Source organism: Excalfactoria chinensis, chromosome 12 (assembly GCF_039878825.1).
Source record: "Excalfactoria chinensis isolate bCotChi1 chromosome 12, bCotChi1.hap2, whole genome shotgun sequence".
Classification (NCBI taxonomy): domain Eukaryota; kingdom Metazoa; phylum Chordata; class Aves; order Galliformes; family Phasianidae; genus Excalfactoria; species Excalfactoria chinensis.
In genome coordinates, this window is record NC_092836.1 from 1,860,453 (window position 1) to 1,879,826 (window position 19,374).

General features: G+C 44.8%; 2 protein-coding genes across 3 annotated transcripts; one reads left to right on the plus strand and one right to left on the minus strand.

The window, feature by feature from the left end:
• Positions 1-534: 534 nt before the first annotated feature.
• TRNT1 (tRNA nucleotidyl transferase 1) lies at positions 535-4,212 on the minus strand. 2 transcript variants are annotated; one of them, XM_072347297.1, is made up of 8 exons: positions 3,938-4,212; positions 3,704-3,845; positions 3,386-3,579; positions 2,931-3,069; positions 2,594-2,720; positions 1,830-2,023; positions 1,466-1,716; positions 535-826 (listed from the first exon to the last, which is right to left on the minus strand). In XM_072347297.1, the coding sequence occupies exons 1-8, from the start codon at positions 4,154-4,156 to the stop codon at positions 578-580; spliced, it is 1,515 nt and encodes a 504-aa protein (XP_072203398.1). In that variant the 5' UTR covers positions 4,157-4,212; the 3' UTR covers positions 535-577. The 2 variants fall into 2 exon arrangements, with proteins under 2 accessions (XP_072203398.1, XP_072203399.1); XM_072347298.1 differs by having other exon boundaries at positions 3,704-3,813; positions 3,938-4,045.
• Positions 4,213-7,276: 3,064 nt separating this feature from the next.
• On the plus strand, positions 7,277-18,417 carry IL5RA (interleukin 5 receptor subunit alpha). The gene is made up of 10 exons (XM_072347476.1): positions 7,277-7,388; positions 8,418-8,563; positions 8,775-8,913; positions 9,436-9,568; positions 9,641-9,831; positions 10,290-10,435; positions 11,067-11,199; positions 13,768-13,864; positions 17,464-17,545; positions 18,325-18,417. The coding sequence occupies exons 1-10, from the start codon at positions 7,277-7,279 to the stop codon at positions 18,415-18,417; spliced, it is 1,272 nt and encodes a 423-aa protein (XP_072203577.1).
• Positions 18,418-19,374: the final 957 nt, after the last annotated feature.

Consider the following 19,374-nt stretch of genomic DNA (forward strand, 5'->3'; position numbering starts at 1 on the left):
TGCTTTGAGGCTAAACTTAAAAGCTGGAGACAAGGTTTGTGTTTTCCACTCTGCTCGTTTCTCCCTACCCATCGGTACCTCTGTTATGCTATGTGAGGAGAAGGAGGCTGCTATTGCCATCAAAAATCTATTAGAGCCCTAATTAATTCCTCAAGAGTCTCCGATTAGTGAGCCGTTTGTGTCCCTGCAGTACAGCAAAGAATAACAATCCTGTTTAAGTTCAGCCCATATTCCCAGGTACACTTCATTTAATGGGCAAGCTGTAAGTATGGCACTGCGCTTTCTCCAAGCTGAACTGAAACAAGGGCTGAGGTGTAAACAGTTAACAAACCATGGCACAATTCATAGCTGTATGGGAGACAGTTTCCTGAGACAAATGTATGCTGGAGATGTGAACCCACTGCATTTGTGCATGGAAACCCAGTGCAGCCCTTGGCCTGCTGCACCTGAGCTGAGAGCCTGTCGCTGCAACACATACAGAGGGGTGAAGTCAAGGACCTCAGGCCTTTACAAACACTCCCAACCTACAGTACATCTGCACGATAGCACAAAACATTTCCTCCTTTATTGTCAACTTTTACACTTTCTTCATACAACTTAACAACTCTTCTTTATCCATGTGGTACCCACTCTTCTTCCACTCCTCCCGTAACTGCTGTAGTGCTGAGCCAATTTCTTTGCCACAAGTGAGACCCATTTTCCGCAAGTCGTGGCCGCTCACAGGAAAAGTAGGCACAGTCCACTGCTGCATTGCTTTTAGAAGCTGCTCTTCTCCTTGGTACTTCAGAAGTTCTAATATTCTCGAAATCGTATTTGCTTCCCTAGACTGAAAGGAGAGGATTGATCAGGAGAAACGAGGTAACAAGTCAGACTGTGGTGCTGTAGTCCACCACTGTGCCCTATAAGCAAACTTACTTCTGCACCATAACCTGGAGTTATGGAACTGACCGTCTGGAGCTCTCTCTCATCAGTTTTAAAACTCAGCCTGAATGTGGAGAGCACAGCAAATACTTGCAGACTCTGTGAATTTCACTGACTAGCTTTTTAGCCATTATCTCCAGCCTACATGCAGAGAGGGACTCATACCTTCCCCATGGAGGAAGTCCTCGCTGCTAAAACTGACATCCTTCACCTCTACTCTCAGTTACTGCAATGGAAGTACAGAACTTCACTTCAGCATGACTTGAAATTCACACTGGAACAAGTTGTGTATTTAACAGTACGTTGTGAAGAACGCGTAGCACTGAATACACAACAGAAGGATTTGTTTTGCACATGATAAACTGGAGTCTGCTGAGGTCCAGATCCTGTCTTACAGTGCAATAGGAGAACTCCTATTGAGACAGTACAGCACACTCTCAGTCCCTAGCTGTGTTTGAATGAATAGGCCACAGTTACACATGACCTTGTCTAGAAACTCCTGGCTACTTAAACAGCCAATTACAACAGAACCAAGTCAACTTACATCCATGATGAAGTCTTGATACGGTTTAAGTGGTTCTGGACCCGTCGCTTTGGTTAAATCCTCACGGTGTTTCAGCAAAAAGAAGCCAAGGTTTTTTTCCTCCTTTGAGATTTTCAGCCTCAAATCAAGTTTTGTTACATCATCCTTCACCTTGAACAAGGACGTCAGCACAGTCATGGGTTTTGGACACAGATTTGCAGTATTTTTACTGACTCTGTCCAGTTCATCCAGGCTTCCATTAACTGGTAGACCTGAGGGGAGAAAGTCCAATGAAGAGTTAGTAAGAAACCGGCACGCTAACAAAGGTAAAAGCAAACTTCTTTGATTTCCTATTCCTGTATCACTTACAGTCATTTAACTTTACCTATGTACTGAGCAACGTCCAGCTCGTACAGAAGTCGAACCAAATGATTTACGTGGTTTCCGATCAGAATTTTTTTCAGTTCCACCCAAATCCTTTCTCCTGAGATCCCGGCCAAACCTTTGGCATTCTCCTTAATTGCCTGCAGCGTGTCGGATTCGTGATCGCCAGCTTTTTCTGCAATCCTTCCATAAAACCTGCCCAAAGAAGTTCAGTGCCAAAGAAAAAGGCACAAGATAAGTTGTTACACCACCCAAAGCAAATCAATCAATCCTGATCAGATTGACTCTCCTCCCCCTCTCCCAGGCTGCATAAAGCTTCAAAGCAAGTAGCTGCAGTTCTGTTGGTTACATGGCAACAACTGGCCATCAATAAACTCAATATTTAAATTATACTCGAAAGAGAACTGTTGTAAAGACTGTTTTCAAAGGACAGCATATTTCTATGGAGGTGGTGGAGTCGCCATCCCTGGCAGTGCTCAAGAGGTGTCTGGATGAGGAGCTACAAGAGATGGTTTAGCGGCCTGTGGTAGCAACAGTAATGGGAGGACCGTTGGACTGGATGATCTTGTAGGTCCTTTCCAGCCCCATGATTCTGTGGTTCTATGATTCTTGGTCACAGAGAGAGAACAGAAGCCAAGATGTGCTTCTTTCTTTCATCGTGTTTTGAGGAAAAAGACCTTCTCCATGGGACTCCATTCCTACATCTCCAATCAGCCATCACAAAAGTACTTCTTATTATTATCGTTTCCCAGTGAAAGCCGGTACCTGAAATATCTTAGGATTCGTAAATAATCTTCTTGTATTCTTGCACTTGCCTTTCCCACAAACCTAATCTTCTTGTTTTTTAAGTCCTCGTACCCATTGAAGAAGTCGTACAGCATCCCATCCAGACCTACAGGATGAAAAAGCATAAAAGCAGAACTTTAATAAACACTCTTACTGAAAAAGCAGAGCACCAACGGCTTGCTGCGTTTGTACAGAGCTTTGGCTGACAGTACTATAAACTATCCATCAAAACGGGGAAAGAACGAGAGGGAAAATTCCCCGCCACGATCTGAAGAGCAGCGCTTTATCGACACGTTTACTTCTGAAAGTGTTTTACCTAAAAACATGGAGTTGACGGTCAGGTCCCTCCTTTCAGCATCCTTTTCCCAGTCGGTGGTGAATTCCACCTCGGCGTGCCGCCCGTCGGTGACGATGTCTATTCTAAGTGTAGTGATCTCAAAGTTCTGCTCATGGAGCTGGAAATTCCACAGAAACTCAACATCAATGCAAATATCAAGGCTATACATCTTCCTGCCCCGCGACGGTTTGCATGTAGGCAGCCTGAGCACCAACTGTATGCAAACACATATAAAGCTTCTATACAGAGCTGACATCAAAGCTCACAGATACCTCCAAATAATGCCCGTGTTCAAGCTACCCTGCAGAAACCTTCCTGTAGGAGGTTAAGAAGCAAAGGAACATGCAGGATACAGAAAGTGAGCCCTGAGAAGCACAGCATCAGCTTCCCCACCTGACACACAACGAAGGCCCACAGCCCGACTGCAAACCAACCCTGGCAGTGATGGTTCCGTGTTTCTCCCCTTTGTTGTTGATCAGCCGAACTCCAGCCGAGGTGAACATCTCCTTCATCTCCTCCGGCGTAGCCGTGGTGGCAAAATCCACATCTTGAGGCGTCATTCCGCTCAGCAAATCCCTGACGGCGCCTCCTGCTATTCTCAGCTCGTAGTTCTTCTTCTCAAACAGTTCTGACAAGGAGGGGAAACACTCAACAACAGAACCGGCCCACACGCCACAACCGCTCCTGCTGAGGGGCCCGGAGCCGTAAGGAGCGCCTGGGGATCCTCGGGATGGCCGCCCTCCCCGCCTCACCTGCCACGCTGCGCAGCCCCGGCGTGAAGAGCGCCTGGAACTGCGGGGACTGCAGCCTCATGGTGCGCGCCGAGCGGTGCCGCAGCCGGAGAGGCGGAAGCAGCCGGGCCCTGCAGGGCAGAAGCAACACCTCAGCCCACATCTGGGGAGAAAACAGCGCAACAACGCGTCAGCCCGAGGGCCTCCGCCGCGAGGAAAGGCCCCACAGGAGCCCCAAAAGAGCCCCGCACTCACCCGCGGGCTGCCGGCCTCGGTAAGGCCCAGAGCGGCTCCGTGCAGCTCCGTGCAGCTCCGAGCGGCGCAGCGCGATGAGCTCAGCGGTGCGACCCGACAGCGGCCCCGCCTCCTCCCCCCCCTCAGCGCCTCCTCACGGGCGCCCCCTGCCGACCGCTCCGGGCAGCGCTGCTTCCAGAGGAGCGGGGAGGGAACAGCAGCGCGGCAGCATCTGTGCATGAGGAACAGGCCCCGCACCGCTCGCTGCTCCTTCCACGTGTGGGCGCAGCTCCCTGCACAGCTCAGATCGACAGCTTGGATCCCTTTGAAGTCCCACAACGGAATAAATCTGTCTCAGCCAAAAACGCGACGGGTTCTTTGTACCTGAAAGAGACGTTACACAGATCCGTTCAGCCTTTCAAGCACCCAACAGATCAGCGCTTTGCTGCAGAAAGGAGAGCGCTTATGAGCACAAAAGAGCTTTTAGGAATGACCTATTGCAAAAAACATCTCACGTTTACCACAGTTTTGTCAGCCTTGTGTAAGAACATCAGAACATCACCTCTTCCTACCTGTTTCTTTTTTTGTGACTGCTTCTTTTGTTAAATATCCTGCCTCACCTTTAGAAACAACCTCTTTCCTGCTGTAACACCCAGCTGCAGCTGTCAGAGCTCCCTGCTCAGCACTTCGTTAGTTAGCTGTTTATTCAGGGCTACACAGACGGATACAGCAAACAGGGCACCTCGCTTATCTCCGTGCCTCCCAGCAGGATTTGATTACAGCCCTCATTCCTGGCCGACCTCCGTGGTTTATGACCTGGCGTAACCCCAGATCCCTTTTTTGTAGAGCAGGTACCTAATCACTAACTCATTACCAATAGCATGTAATGCACAGATAACAGTGCCTAAATGTAGTTGAGAGCTTGACCGCTCTGAACTGTGCCTGATTTTCACTGATTTCTGAAGAACTTGCTTGAATCTAGTTCTAGTGTCCAAAGAACTCACCCCTCCAGCTTGCATCACCTTCACATTTAGAAGTATTTGCAGTCCAGGTTTCTAATGAATACGTCATTAGCCCCCTCATGCTTCCTCTAAGCATATTATGAACAGACTCACTTTCTGCAGGGTTTTCTCAGGTTGTTTCCCACTCCTTTTGAGCCCGTCTTATCCAACCTTCTGAAGGATCACAGCTCAGGGCTCTCTGCATAAGATTGGGAAGCTGGTCTTGCTCTGGTGCCAGTAATACTCCGTATACCACTGACAGACACGTGGCTGCATGGCAGGTTGAGTGGGCAAGGTAATACTGCACGGTGTTCCAGCAACATTAGGATCTGATATTCTGGGGGATGAACAACTTGGGATGTCAGTACTGGCCAATAAGAAACATTCCTGTATCATCAGAAGTTAGTTAGTAGAGAATGATCAGACTGTAGACTATGGTATACAACTAACCTTCAATACATAAAATAAAACCATGTGCTAGAACAGAGCCTTCCATCCTATGGTTAAATCTGCAGTTCCCTTTTTACAATGTGTGCTTGTCTAACTTACTTATCTCCTATCATTTCTGAAGTACCTATCGCATCTGTACTTAAAAGACAGCAGTTACAAAAGGAACCCACAGGGAGATGACCCAGAGGACGTCTGAATGAACAGAGCAGGCTCTTCACTTGACTTTGGAGACTTCCCAGGTAACCTCCCGGGATTTACATTGCAGTTTGTTTTCCTGTCTTGTTGTGCTTTGTTTGAAGGCTGCCAAGGCCCCGCTTTGAAAAGTCATCTTTGCATTATGCTGGGAAATGCAGCTGGAATCTGCTCCGACCAGTTGCCTCTCAGTGGAACTTGTGTCAGTTCTAAGTAAGAAAATCATTACCATTTCAGCTCTTCATTATGGTCTAGATTTACACTGCACTTTATGAAGGAATATACCCTTCAGTTCCACGAAAGCAATGCATCCTTTACCTTCTCCTCATTGCTTTTTACTGTGTACAACCAAAACTTCTACTCATCCTGAGAACTTACTTACCATAGACCAATTTTTGCGGGGAGCATAATCTTGTTGGTGTATTTTAACCTTTTTGATGGTATTTCCAAGAGTTTACCACAGGGATCAGAGCGGCTGTCACAGGCTGCGTGGTATCATTCACCAACAACACTGCAATGGGAAGCATAAATGTCTGGTATCAGAATAGCTCGCAGGTATATCTGGGAAGACCCGAAACGTCTCAGTAACCCAACCTATGCAAAACCAAGCACCGGCTCTCCAGGAATAACCCTTTAGAAAGCTCTAGAGGTTCAATCAGCCTCATGAACGCTTTGGCTAGCAGAACACTAGATACACACAGAAAATGAATGTAGATAATGAGCAGACTTGGACATTAGGAAACATGCTGCATTGTGGTTTATGCATCATTTTAATGAACTAAGCATTCATACACCATTTTTAAAAGCAGTTACTGTGTAGCAGAAGTACTCCAACTGTGATCAATCGGATTGCTTCCAGTCCCTGGGTTATTTATTGGAGGTTCAGTGAGAACTGATGGGTTAAAGATGCTTTCTCTGCTCATTACCGTCTGAATATATTATGTTTTTCATACAAGCGGTTGCTGTAGATGCCCCAGGGAAGCAGTGTGATTGGGCTAGGAGGGCGTATTTCTCTTCTGTGAGAACGTTTTGGAAAGCTGCTGTTCTGTATTTCCATGTTGTTTATATTAGGTTGTATATGAATGATAACACATGGATTTTTTTCCCCTCATGAAACAGTCTGTAGGAAGCGTAAGAACACGCTGTTTTCAAGCATTAAAAATAGTCGTTCATTTAAATTGGAAACAAACAAAATTGTTTCTCTTACGCCCAATAATTAAGACTGGAGAATTAGCCTTGAGGTGGGCACTGAGACTGCTTCCTTAGTGAAATGCAAACTGGAGAGCAGATTCCAGCAAGCAGCCATTTGATATATAGCGACAGCTAAAAAGACAGATATTTCTGCTCTTGGAGTGAACGGGACTCCACCAAAAGCCAACATACCTGAACCCAAGTCACTCTGCTCAGAGATCCCGTAGGTCCATAACTGCTGCTCTGAGCATCCAGGCATTGCAGTGCTGAGAACAGCAGCTTTTTCCGGGGGGGGTGGCAAAAACAAAGGGAGATGAGGTTAGTTGTACTTAATTTTAGCCACAAGATGTATTTTCCTGCAAGGGAATGAGAATATTCTGTGCCCTACAAGGTTTTATTACTTTGGTCCTGTAGCTGTGAATACTTGTAGCATGCTCCATGGTCTGCATGCTTAACACTCGGGCTTGTGTTTGGTTTTAGCTATCAGCCTGTCTGTGACATGCCTGTAAGCCGTTTACTCTGATGCATGGTTTTTCTCACTGACCATCTAAACATTCTGGCCAGCATGATGAGAGTCTGTCTGATACTCCTTTGGATAAGAATCGTAGTCCAGCCATGCACACTCCAGTGTAAAGCAGGTAAGTCCTTTCCCTTCCAACAACAGCAGTATCCCAGACAGCAGTTTTACATCCAGGAATAAAACTGCACTTATCTGCAGAAACAGGACAGCATAGAACATCGTTGGCAGCAGCCCTGGGTCCTGTCCTGGTACATCAAGAACCTTAATATTGGCAGTTTTTCTGTGGGTGTCTCAACAAGGAACATTTTAGAGCAAGCAGTTCAAGGCTGTTTGTGTGCGGGCTAACTCTTCAGGAGGCCATTCCCCCAGTGCAGAACACTTGAAAGTTGAACAAACGGGCATTAAAAGCTGCCTGGGACATGGCAAATGAGGGAGGATGGGCTCTGAAGCACTTGGATTGGAGGGGAGTAGGGGAGTAGATTGATGATTTCACTGCATTGCTATTTATATGCTAACATTTCTCCCCAGCATGAGATCTTCTTCATTTCCGTAAGAGCTCCAGGAATCCCTTTTGCCTTGTCATTTTAAATTATCATCCCCATCCTTTCCATGTTTTCTCTCATTTATGCCTAATTCCTCTGTTCATCATACTTTTTTTTTTCCTCTCACATATGACTTCTTGTGGCTGTCAGCCTTCACTTGGACAGCCCCCATCTCATGATGTTCTGCAAGCCTGGGTCAATGAGAATGGATCTTTTGGCCAGTCACTTATTGACCCTGCTCAGTACAGATGCCCAATAGCCTGGGGGATCCAACTGAAGAGCCTGGACCTAATTAATAAGCCAAACGTAATGTGTTATTGTAATTATAAAGATGAAACTGCTGTAAAAAAAAAAAAAAAAAAAACCAACAACAACAAAAAACATTTTAAATCTAAGTAAACTCTTATTTGATGAAGCTTCGGTTGTTATTTAAATATATTTTTCAAATATCAGGAATGCTTTGAGAGAAACTACAGAGAGAATATAACATTGAAATGAAATCCTTTATTGTCTCCTTGTATTGCTCATTACATTACCTATAGCTATTGGCCTAAACAACTCACCGGATTAGCGCACTAAGAATATTTTTGTCTTCTTCCTTACAGTTCAGGTTTTCCCACCTGTTAACTTGACCCTTACAGTCTCTGCATTAGCACAAGTACTTCTAAGCTGGAAGCCAAGCCCTGATCAGGAACAAAAAAACCACACCATTAGATACGATGTGAAAATCTTAACTCCCGTGTTTGAAGAGGTAAGATAAAAGTCCAGCGTGCTAAGGCGGCTGACTTCTTGCTGAGTTCAACAAGGGAGCAGAAGGTGTGATGTATGTGATGGTTTCAAGTACCATGCAGGGGGCACTCAGCTAAAAGCCCATCCTTTGTAGATCACTCTTAGCAGATCCCTTGATTGAGCTTCCATCTTGTGTTACCTATTTCATTTTATTTATTTTTCTAATTTTCTAGTATGATACAAAGAAGACTCACAGTTTCCGAACAGCTGTACTTCACAATGGCTTCTCTGCACATGTCCGGACATTACTTTCCCATAAGGGTCTTCAGATGACAAGTGACTGGGTGACAGCAGAACTCCAGCCTCCACCGGGTAAGAGGAAATAAGAAAGAGGTCTGAACGTGTGTTCTGTACTGGTCTGTGGAATAAACATCAGCAGATGACAAGTATAATACTAAATAATACAGCATTTCTCCTTCTACCTGCTACAATGGTTTTACAAAACTTAATTAATCTGGGCCTTTTTGTATGGCTCCAGAGCCTGGTAAAGAATCTGAAGATGCAACATGGATAACCCAACACTCTAAACGTTACTCAATAAAGCTAAGATAACCTTCTCCCGTCCACCCAAGGATGGCAAAAGATGATACTGCCTTGAATCCCAAGGTGTACAGAAAGTGAGTAATGGTGCTGTGTGGTACAGCCTTACTGGTGATTTTCAGAGCCTACATCCTTCTGTAACTGGTAGAACTGTGTGATCAGTACCAGGACTAGACACAGCATAGACAAAAATGGACAAAAGACTGTAGTCAAAGCGTCTTAAAAGTGCCCATTCCAAGCAACTTCTGTAATAAGTGTTTGTTTTCTTCCTGTCTTATAATTCTGTTTCTATAGGTGCGGAAAACACAGCTGTCACTGATTTGTCCTGTGTTACTCACTTCACCGTTTCTAGCACTGTTTCTCTCCATTGCACTTGGCTTCCTGGCAAAGAGGCACCAGAAGATACCAAATACTTTCTGTTTTACAGGTTGGTGCCTTCTCCCATTTTACTCAACACTGAATTTCTTTGAGAGCATTTCTCACACATGTTTTAATTTAGGTATGAGACCTACACGGAAGAATGCCAAGATTATATCAAAGACAAGTGGAACAGGAATACAGAGGGCAGATTCTCAGTGACTCATATTGCCCCTGGTGAGATTGATAAGCTCATTGTAATACACATTAATGGCTCCAGCAAGTATGCTGCAATCAAGCCTTTCCAGCAGTTATTTAACCAAAATGCCATTGGTGAGTAGAAACTGACAAACAAACAGCTAAATGAATAAAGCTCAGCAGAACTGTAAAAGATCTGTAGGAGAATATTAGTGTTATCAGCCCCCAAACCAGCTGCTGATCATTTTTTTCCAGATTTCAGTAACTTTTCTGGTTAAGCTTAAAAAAACAATAGAAGAGTTTGAATCAGTCTATGATTAATTTCATGATTTTGCAAATAATTTCAGAGCTTTCTCCTTCAGTAACCTAGTTTATTCCAATCTTATAACTGGATTTCTTAAACTCTTTTCCTTTAATTATTTTTGCAGTACAGTTATTCCTCTTTAATCGTTACATTTTCTGCCTAAGATGCGAGATAACTTCAAAAATTATAGGCCCTACTTGAACACTTGATGAATTTATAAGCTGTTTCGATTGCTAGTATTTAAACTTCACTCTATATTTAATTTACTGGTATGATTTCCTTTACACAGAGAAGGTGAATGTTCCCAGAAATGTCACTGTATTCTTAGAGCAAAATGATCTCGTGGCCACATGGGAGAAACCACTTTCTGCATTCCCTGAAGACTGTTTTGAATATGAAATTTACCTCATCAACTTGAAGTCAGGTAACAAGCAGGTAATTGCTCCTCCGTTGCTCGAGCATTACATTTCATTTCTGACACTCACTGTCCTGCATAGATAAAGATTGACTTCACGCAACCTGGAGAAAAAGTCTTTGTATTCACAGCCATGGTACACATCCAAGATCATTTAAATTGAAATCTGCTATCGGTGCATTTTTGAAACTATGGACTATTGGTGAAACTTGAACCCTAGTCAACAAATAGGACACAACATAGCCAAAATCTCACCAGTTTTCATATTTTACTTCCTTTTTGGCCATCATTTATGCCTGCAACACACTATCTCCAAGAGAGCTTGGAAAACAGAAGAACAAAAAGGAGTTACTCACTTGTATTGTTTCTGACTTCAGCAGGAGGAAGGTGGACTGTTCTCAGTATCCAACATGAAGTGTCTCAAGGAAGAATCCAAAACAAAGCAAATTTCACATGCTTTGCTCTGAAATCCTGATATATTAGGAGAGGAATGGCACCTGTAAAGATAGCCAGCTTTCTCCAAAGCAGTGTGTGATGCTCACTGATAGTCTACTGAAGAAGCCTTTAAAAATAGGGAGACACAATTTAACTGCTTTCTAAACTTGCTGGTCTTAAATAATATGTAACAGAATGTTATTGTTCTTCTAACAGGTATCAAAAACATATTCGCATGACTTCAGATTACGGATTGATGTTACCTGCAGATATTCCATACAAATAAGAGCAAATTACATGTGTTCTGTAAGTGGATTTTGGAGCGACTGGAGTGAAACTGTTTATATTGGTAAGTATTACATGCATCGCTCTTGTAATGAAGTAGTAATATATTGCTGGAAAGCACACATGCCCAGTCATGAGCATGTGCAATGCTCCCTTAATTAACTTTAATAGACAACAGATGCTCCAAGGTGCTAATACTGGAAGTTACTATGAGTGGTCACAGCAGTTATTGCTTTACTGGAGCTACGTGAAGTCTTCAAACCAAACCATCATGGTCTTTGGAATATGATAATTTGCTCCACTTTGTTCTGTATTTCCCACTGAACATGATTTTTTTCAGGAAGTAGCAGTTTTCTTATCATGGCACGTTATCAACTGTTTGTTCGTAGACATCCTGCTTTGCTGTTATCATCTTTTGAGTTTCTTCACTTCCTGATTTTTACTAAAACAAAGGCAAAAGACAGTCTTACTCTCTTCTGTTTATTGTACTTCTCCCCTCTGTAGCAGCAGTCCTCTAGCTTTGTTAAAAATCGAAATACAATTCAGAACCCTTTCCTTGGGCTGTAGTAATCAAAGCCTGTGCAGTACAGCCATGTGCTGCCAAAGTCAGCGTTGTCAAAGTTCACCTTGATCCCACTTTCCTCTAAGAGGTTGTTTGGAAGTGCTATAGTCCAACAAAATACTGAAGGTATGTATGTGGGAGCACCCACTGCCAGGGCTCACAGTTTAGCAGATCATTATGTCAAGTTTGGGGCTGGAAGGTAATTACTCACTGTGCTGTCCCAGTTCTGCTTTCCCAGCAAATATGAAGAATCTGAGGGAAACTGTCTGTCAGCTGAAGCGTTTCTGAAGCCATCTCTGTCCTGCAGCATGACAATGGCTGGGGAACTGAGAAACAGGATTGTTAATGACTCCTCTGCTAAGAGGCAGCAAAGGCCAAACATGAGAAAAACAAGACAAAAAGGAAAATACTCTTCCATTAACAATACATATATAAATAATTATTTAAAAAAAAAACCTCAAACCTATCCAAGAACAGGATCAACTTCTTCATTTATTTTTTTTTTTTTATGAATGGGGATATTAAGAAGCTTGTTACAGTCCACTGACTCAGCAGAGTCCAGTTCCATCAGTTGCTGGATTTCCGTACATGTTTCAGCCATTCTGATCCACTTTCTTGACAGCTTTCTGTGTGGCTCTGAGGAGGGAACTCCTCTTCTCTCTCTTGCCTCTCTCATATGTTGAAGACCAGGCTGGATGGGGCTTTGAGCATCCTGGTCTAGTGGCTGGCACTCCTGCCTATGTCAAGGAGTTGGTACTAAGAGGTCTTCAGAGTCTCTGGGGAGCACCATCTACAATCACAATATGGAAAAGACCTCGGACTCTTTTGTTTTTGGTTTGGAAAACAGCATTTCCCAGCCTTTATGAAGGCAGCCTTAACAAGTTGTTTGCAATGGGCATAACCCAGCTGGTTTGACAGTAACACTCCTACTTCCTTGAAAGAAAAATGGCAGCGCTGCAGACTAAATAAGCCATCCAATATAAATAAATAAGCCATGTTTGCAGCTGAAGGTTGGCTGGGGACTTCTGTCTCAAGGGCACGAAGTTCCCAGGACAGACTGGCACAAGCTCATGGCAGCACTCATGCCCTGGTCCCAGTGCCTACTCTGAGACAGCAGGCTCAGCTCCTTGTTTCTTAGGAAGAAATCTGGCCAAAATGGAATACTGGTTTGTTTGATTCTACTGCACCCATAAAACCAAGATGTCTGCTGCTGTCTGATTTATGTCCTCTCAATTACCTGGTAATGGCAGCGCTGACACTTGATATGTAGGACAGGTAGTTATCAGAAACACACACAGACTCAGCAACCTTTTGACAATGCAGCTCAATGTAAATGTTTTAGTTGTATGGCAAAATGTGGCACAAAGTAACGGTCCTGGCCAATGAGCATGTCTTTCTGAAATAGAAATGTTGGCCTTGTTGTTTTGAGCCTGGTCTGGTGGTTGGCAACCCTGCACATAGCCGGGGGGTTGAAACTGGATGATCACTGTGGTCTTTTTCAACACAGGCCATTCCATGACCTTGATAGAAATACCTGTGTCTGCTCGCAGGCTGAGGCAGTAGAGAAATCCTCCCTGAGGAAATGCATCAGCAACAGCTCGCAGGAAAAACTGCAGGTTTTAATGTCTTTTTTACAGGCAGGTCCATGAAGGCAGAGAAATGTAGATCCTGTGGAAAGGGTGAACAGAAGTGAAGAGCGGCTTAATGGAAAACAAACAGGTTGTGCCTGAGGCTGTAAGCAAGCAGTGCCTGTGCTGCCTTGTGCATCTGGGGATGAGGTGTGACACAGGCCAGCATCCTGGCAGCTCTACTGGGCCAGGCTGCTCTGCTCGGTGGCAATACAGTGAAAGAAAAGGATTGAGGAAGGCAGAACGTCAGCACCAGGGAAACTATTCCTGAAGCTTTGCATTTCATTTTTAATTTGAGATACCCAGTTGGCACAGTTTGCACGTTCAGCTGCAATATGAAAACAGCTGATGAAACCTTTTGTAAAAGCATGCTTAAAATAATACCTGCACTAAAGTATACGTCTGTTTGTTTGCTTGTTTGTTTGTTCTTCTTGAAACTCAGGAGGAAACAAACAGGAGAATCTCATAATCTGGAGCCTCACTGTGCTTTGTGTGTCCACATGCTCTACAGTCACGCTTATTGCTATAGTATGCAAATCGTAAGTATTAATTTCTCCTTTCTAACTGCAGCGCACCTAAGTATCAAGTGCTGAACAGGTTGGGGGTCATTAAAAGCTTTGCTTAATTTTTGCAAGGGGCACTGAGTTTTATATTTATAATTACACAAAGCATAATTACACAAAGCAAAAACACTGAATAAGGAACAGTCAGCCTCATTAATTATCAATATTAACATTCAGCAAAGCTGGTGGGTTAAGAGGGTTGTTCAATTCAATTTTAAAACAAAAAGAACCCCATATATCAAGTGAGAACATCTTCTTAAAAGGCTTTTTGTCTGTGTCTCATTTCCTCACTTAAATGGACATTGCAGGGTTTATGAGATCCAGAAGGGGATTCTGTCTTTAACCTCAGTAAAACTGATTAGACCATCTTTCATGGCCAAAATGTACACACAGCCCATGATCTTCTCATGGACCAGCACACCTACACTCAATGTTAGGCCCTGGGCAAACAGACTGAATTTCATGAGTGCTGTATGTGCTCCGAACAGGTACAAATTCCAGTGGTCCTTTGCACTTTCTGCTCCTTGTCACCCCTTGACAAGAACAATTGCATTGAACTACTGACTGTTGTGAGTTTTTGATCTTATTTTTAAATACTACAGAGGCCATGAATGCTAAAACAGCTTCCACACAGACAAACTTCCAAAAACGTGCTTTAAAGAAACCCAGCTATATTGGATTTCTGTAGCACTGACTGGTCAGGTTGTGCATTAAAGAATCAATGTAACTACAAGCGTTTTCCCTGAAACAAGCAGCAAGCAGCAATTTTCAGGTTCACAATAAGCACAGCTCCCCTCAATTTAAGCACCGTCCTCAACTCTGCTAATTTCTTATTAATGTCTTTAGTACATTTGGAATTAGTGGTCATCCTGATGTATCCTCTGGCCACTTCTTTACCTCACTGTCCCTTTTTCTAGCCCTCCATCCCACTCTGGGAGATGGTAGGAGGTGCAAAGAGATGAAGCAAAGCACAACACAAAAGAACAGCACAACAGGTTCCCTATGTCACAATTTCATTCATACTCCCCTGATTTTACTGCTGTTGAAAATTGACTAAGCATACCACGCAATTCAAGCCACAGAATCACTAAAAGACATTATAAGGATTTTCATCATGCCTAAGGTTTCTATAAATTCTTCTGTGACGCAAGTATCAAAGGTAAAAATTGCTTCTAGAAGGCAAAGTCGCCTTTTGGAGAACCTTTTCACTTACCTGCAATAACAGATGAGGAAACCATGTTGATAAAAAGCACAGCTGAATGCTTTCCTAGCTTGCCCTTTGTCTTCATGAATGAGCCTCCTTTATACTTCCTCAGCTTCCTGCTTTCTCCTGGAGGAGATCCCCCATGAGGATGTGATTAGTAACTCCCAGGTGTTCTTCACTTAATGCAATCAGGGCACTGAGTCACCCTGCATGCCCTACCATCACTGTGCCCATCCTGCCCTGCACCTGGTTCCCCTCTTTTGTCTGCACCCCCATGGCCAGCAGCACCTGCTGCAGGGCGCTCATTTGGAACAGGTCACAGAGCATCTCGGGAGCCACGCTGTTATAAAGGCACTCAAGCAAAAGGTGAAATCAAATATTTTATCCATTTCATCACAGAGGTTACAAGAGGGAAAAGAACATATTCTCTTGTTTATCTTTGGCCTTTTAAAGTCACAGCCCGTGGGAAAGTAGCACATTTCAGAAAGGAAGACACAGCGCAACATCTGAAACAGAGTTAAGCTAGGAAAGGCCCACAGGGTGTTTCCAAAGCCTGATGGTGTCCAAACAGTACTAACAGCAAGGGCTGTGGTCTAGGCCGTACAAAGGCAAACACAGATGTCTAGATTACTTTTTTTCATGACAAAATATTTAATCACTCAACTCCAACTTTTCAGTGTACTGCAAAAAAAGACCAGGACCGTACTGAGAGCATCAGTGTAAGCGCCACAGCACTGCCCCGCTGCAAGGACCCTTAAACCTGAGGGGCATGCAGCCACCACGAACCCAGGTGTGCTCCCACCTCAGTGCTGCTGGCCACTCATGTGCCCATCCTTAAGTGTTTCCAGTCCAGAAGTGATGTGTAACTTATGCTTATTGCTGACTCAATAAATGATTTTGGCACGGCTCCGTCAAAATCCTTCACTGATAAATAGCACAACTACAAACGCACCAATTCCAAATAAAACCACATCTCCTTGGTCACGTTATACAGCAATAGAGTAAATCAAAACCACACTCAAACTGAGGTAAATGCAGGTAAAAGCCCAGCTGCTGTTTCCCTCAGCGTGCTGGGAAGGTCTTTCCCACTGCTTTCCCAAATTCTCAGTCTATCCTGGCAGCAGCCTTTCCCCAGGTGCCTCTGACTGAAGCTGAACTGACCTTGGGGTGTCATGGGCACCCTGGAGCAGGTGGCAGAGAGTCACTCAGCCTTCCCTCAGCTCCTTGAAGCCCCCGTGCTGTTGGGGCTGTGGAACCAGCGTGGACAGAGCTAAACTCGTTTCTCCTTCTGGGATCCCAGGACACAAAGATTATTCTGGTTCTTCCACTTCTGGGCCCTGCTAGGAGGAAGAGGCAGAGCACAAACCAGTCCATCTTTATGCCCACAGAGAAGCCCCCTCACAACAAAGGGCCTTTTCAGACCCCCCTGTTTCTGCTGAGCACAATTGATTATTGTTTTGAGATCACTTTGCTCTTCATGGTAGGAGCTGTGAAGATGGAGTGTCCGCACCAGGGCGTGCACATATCTTTTCTCGGCTGCATGCCTTTCCAAGCCCTGGTCCATGCACAGCAATGGCAGACATCCCATAACTTGCTCAGTCATGTCTTGCTGTGCCAGCCCTGGTACTTCCCCTCCCTTCAGCAAATAATCAGTTCCCAATCAATGTCTCCTCAAAGGCAGCAGCCGCTCAGCCAGGAAGCGTTAGCTCCAGACTGATTGAAAATGCTTTGAAGGAGGGGGAGAGAGATGAGGATGTTTTCTGTCTCAAAATGAAAGCTATGGAAAAGAGTAAGTTAGCAGCAAGAAATTACTTTAGACTCCCTGCTGGGGAGGAATAATAGGATAAAAGAAAACTTGACAGAAATCAGAAAGCTTTAGAAAGAAAGTCAAAGTAACCAGAGTGCTCAACCAACCAGAGATGGGCCAGAGCTGTCACAGAAGAAATGGGGCAGGGGAGCGGGGCTTGTCGCAGTGCACAGGGCGCAGGTGCTGCAGGGCAGCCATGCCCCGGCCTTGCCTCTGCTTTGTAGGCACCAGGCTGGTCCCCGGCAGGCTCTGCATGCTCCTCCTGGGCTAAGTTTTGTCACCTTCACTCAGGCCACGTTCTCATTAAAATCTGGCCCTGTTGGGACGTCTGGCAGACAGAGCCTTGCAGTGACTGAGATGTGTATTCTGTACTCTGGGCTGTCCAAGACAAGGAAATGGTTGCTCTGCAGCTCTCGCTACCACGAATGTACGTCTGCCTAAACGCCTGGAATCACAGAATCACTAAGGTTGGGGAAGGCCTCTAGGATCATCCAGTCTGACCATCAAACTCTTCCTGTGCCTCACAGCAGTGCCCTCATGGCCCTCTGCCTCTCTTTCCCGCAGACAACACATGTGGAGCAAACTGTTTCCACCGATTCCGACGCCAAGGATCAAGTTCAGAGATCCCTTTCCAAATCACTATGAGGTAAAGTAATACTTTAATCACTTTGGGTTTTTTCTTAATCAGTAGAGGAAACACTTGTGTGCTGCCCCTCCGGCCCTGCCTCCTGTGGAACCGCTGCTGGCGGGAGCTTGGCCAGGACTAGGGCTTTATTTTGTGATCCTGAACAGTGAGAAATGCTCGTGTCCTACTGTTAAGCTGGTTTTAAGCCTTATTATGTTTGCTGTCGCTTTCCTGGTAAATACGTTTGCCTTACAGATAAGATAAAACTCCTCATTGTCTGCTCAAGGAAGTGCTGCTCAGTAACTTGATTTTAATTTGTCCCCTCAGAATAGAGGTTTGATTTTTGGGGTATTATTCCATGGTCTGGTCAAGGAGACAGGCTTAAAAGATTAGCAAATAATGTTTGTTTTTAATTAAAGCCATGGGTGTAAAATAACGCGACTTAGGATATCACAAATAAGAACGAGAGAAATATTAACAAATATTAACACTGCAGCCAGGAAATGGGAGCAGACAGAGGCTGTTCCATTCCCTGTGGCATCTTGGTGCTACCTTCAGTCCTGCTGTCCTTAAGGGCAGCTCGGGGTGAGCAGGAGGTCAGGGCACAGCCCTGCTGCCTGCATGGGATATGAGACCTTGGAGGTGCTTGCTGCGAGCACTCCATTCCCAAAGTACAGCATAAACGGGGTGAGGTGCTGACATTACTGCCCGCGAGGGCTTCCCTGCAGCTCATGATGGCTCGCTGCCTAGACACGGCTGCAGGGGGGTCAGTCAGTGCTGGAGCTCTGCTTGTTTTGCAGAGGGCACGCAGCTGCGCCAGCGAGACATGGCTGGAGCCGGGCAGCCTGGCCGAGGGCCTCCCCTGCAGTGCTCTGCACAACAACGTCTTCTGAGGCAGCCACGAGGCCACAGGTGAAGAACTGCTCAGCTGTGGTTCCAGCATTGCTTGTCCATTCATTTAGAACTGGTGTGAGCGCTGTGTAACGAGCACGGTGGTGCCAATGGCAAGGCAGCAGCCCCGACCCACAGACATGGTGCAAGAGGTTACAGCGTAAGGGGAAAAAAGATATAAAAGCAACACTTTCCTGGCACATGCTGATACCTTTCCTTAACCCCATCTACAAAACACAGACTGGGAATGCAGTCCACAGTTATGCATAGCTATGGAAGTTTGCCCTGTGGTTTCACCAGGGCTTTCTGATACTAAAGGAGCTGGGCTCCTCCTCCAGTTGCCTTCAGGTGAGTTTGAAAATCCGAGCCCAGTATTGCAGCTCATTCTTCTTAGCCATCCAAGCAAGTTCCTAGACCTGCCTGAAGCCAACCAAGCAGCTCTGGTCTGCCCTCACCAACTGCCCTGCTCTTTGAGTGCTGCCTGAAGAGCTCCTGCCCACCCGGCTGCCCCGAGCACATAAGCATGGAATGATAAGACCAAAGAGCTCAACAGAACACCGAGCAATGAAGTTGTCTGGAAAGTGCCTAAACATAATGGAGTTCACAGGTGCTAAAGACAAGAAATAATTATAATAAATGAGGCAGCTCTCATGTGGGTGAAATAGCGTGGCTCCATCAAAATTAATGTAGCTCATTAATATAACAATGTTTGTACCTCGAATGTCTCTACTACTCGTGATTGGAATGGATTGGAGGTGCCCAGCTTTAACAGTCTGAAAATCAGTATTTCATTAGTAAAATCCTAAAAGCAAGATGAAAGAGAATTCATTTACTGTAATGTATTTCATTTATGTCATGGCTTCAAGTACTCTAATAAATAAGATTTCTAAATATAATTTCACTCCCATTAATGGAAAGGTACTGCAGAGATTAATGCAATGCGTTTGGGTGTAGTTTGC

Bases quoted from the DNA above. Each gene is read 5' to 3' on its own strand.
- TRNT1 (XM_072347297.1), bottom strand. From the start codon at position 4,156: ATGCACAGATGCTGCCGCGCTGCTGTTCCCTCCCCGCTCCTCTGGAAG. The intron at 3,070-3,385 runs GTTGGTTTGCAG...TGGAATTTCCAG, and splicing joins ACGGAACCATCACTGCCAGG to CTCCATGAGCAGAACTTTGA. The intron at 827-1,465 runs GTAAGTTGACTT...CTCTCCTTTCAG, and splicing joins ATCAAGACTTCATCATGGAT to TCTAGGGAAGCAAATACGAT.
- IL5RA (XM_072347476.1), top strand. From the start codon at position 7,277: ATGGTTTTTCTCACTGACCATCTAAACATTCTGGCCAGCATGATGAGA. The intron at 10,436-11,066 runs GTAATTGCTCCT...TTCTTCTAACAG, and splicing joins TGAAGTCAGGTAACAAGCAG to GTATCAAAAACATATTCGCA. The intron at 13,865-17,463 runs GTAAGTATTAAT...TCTTTCCCGCAG, and splicing joins ATTGCTATAGTATGCAAATC to ACAACACATGTGGAGCAAAC.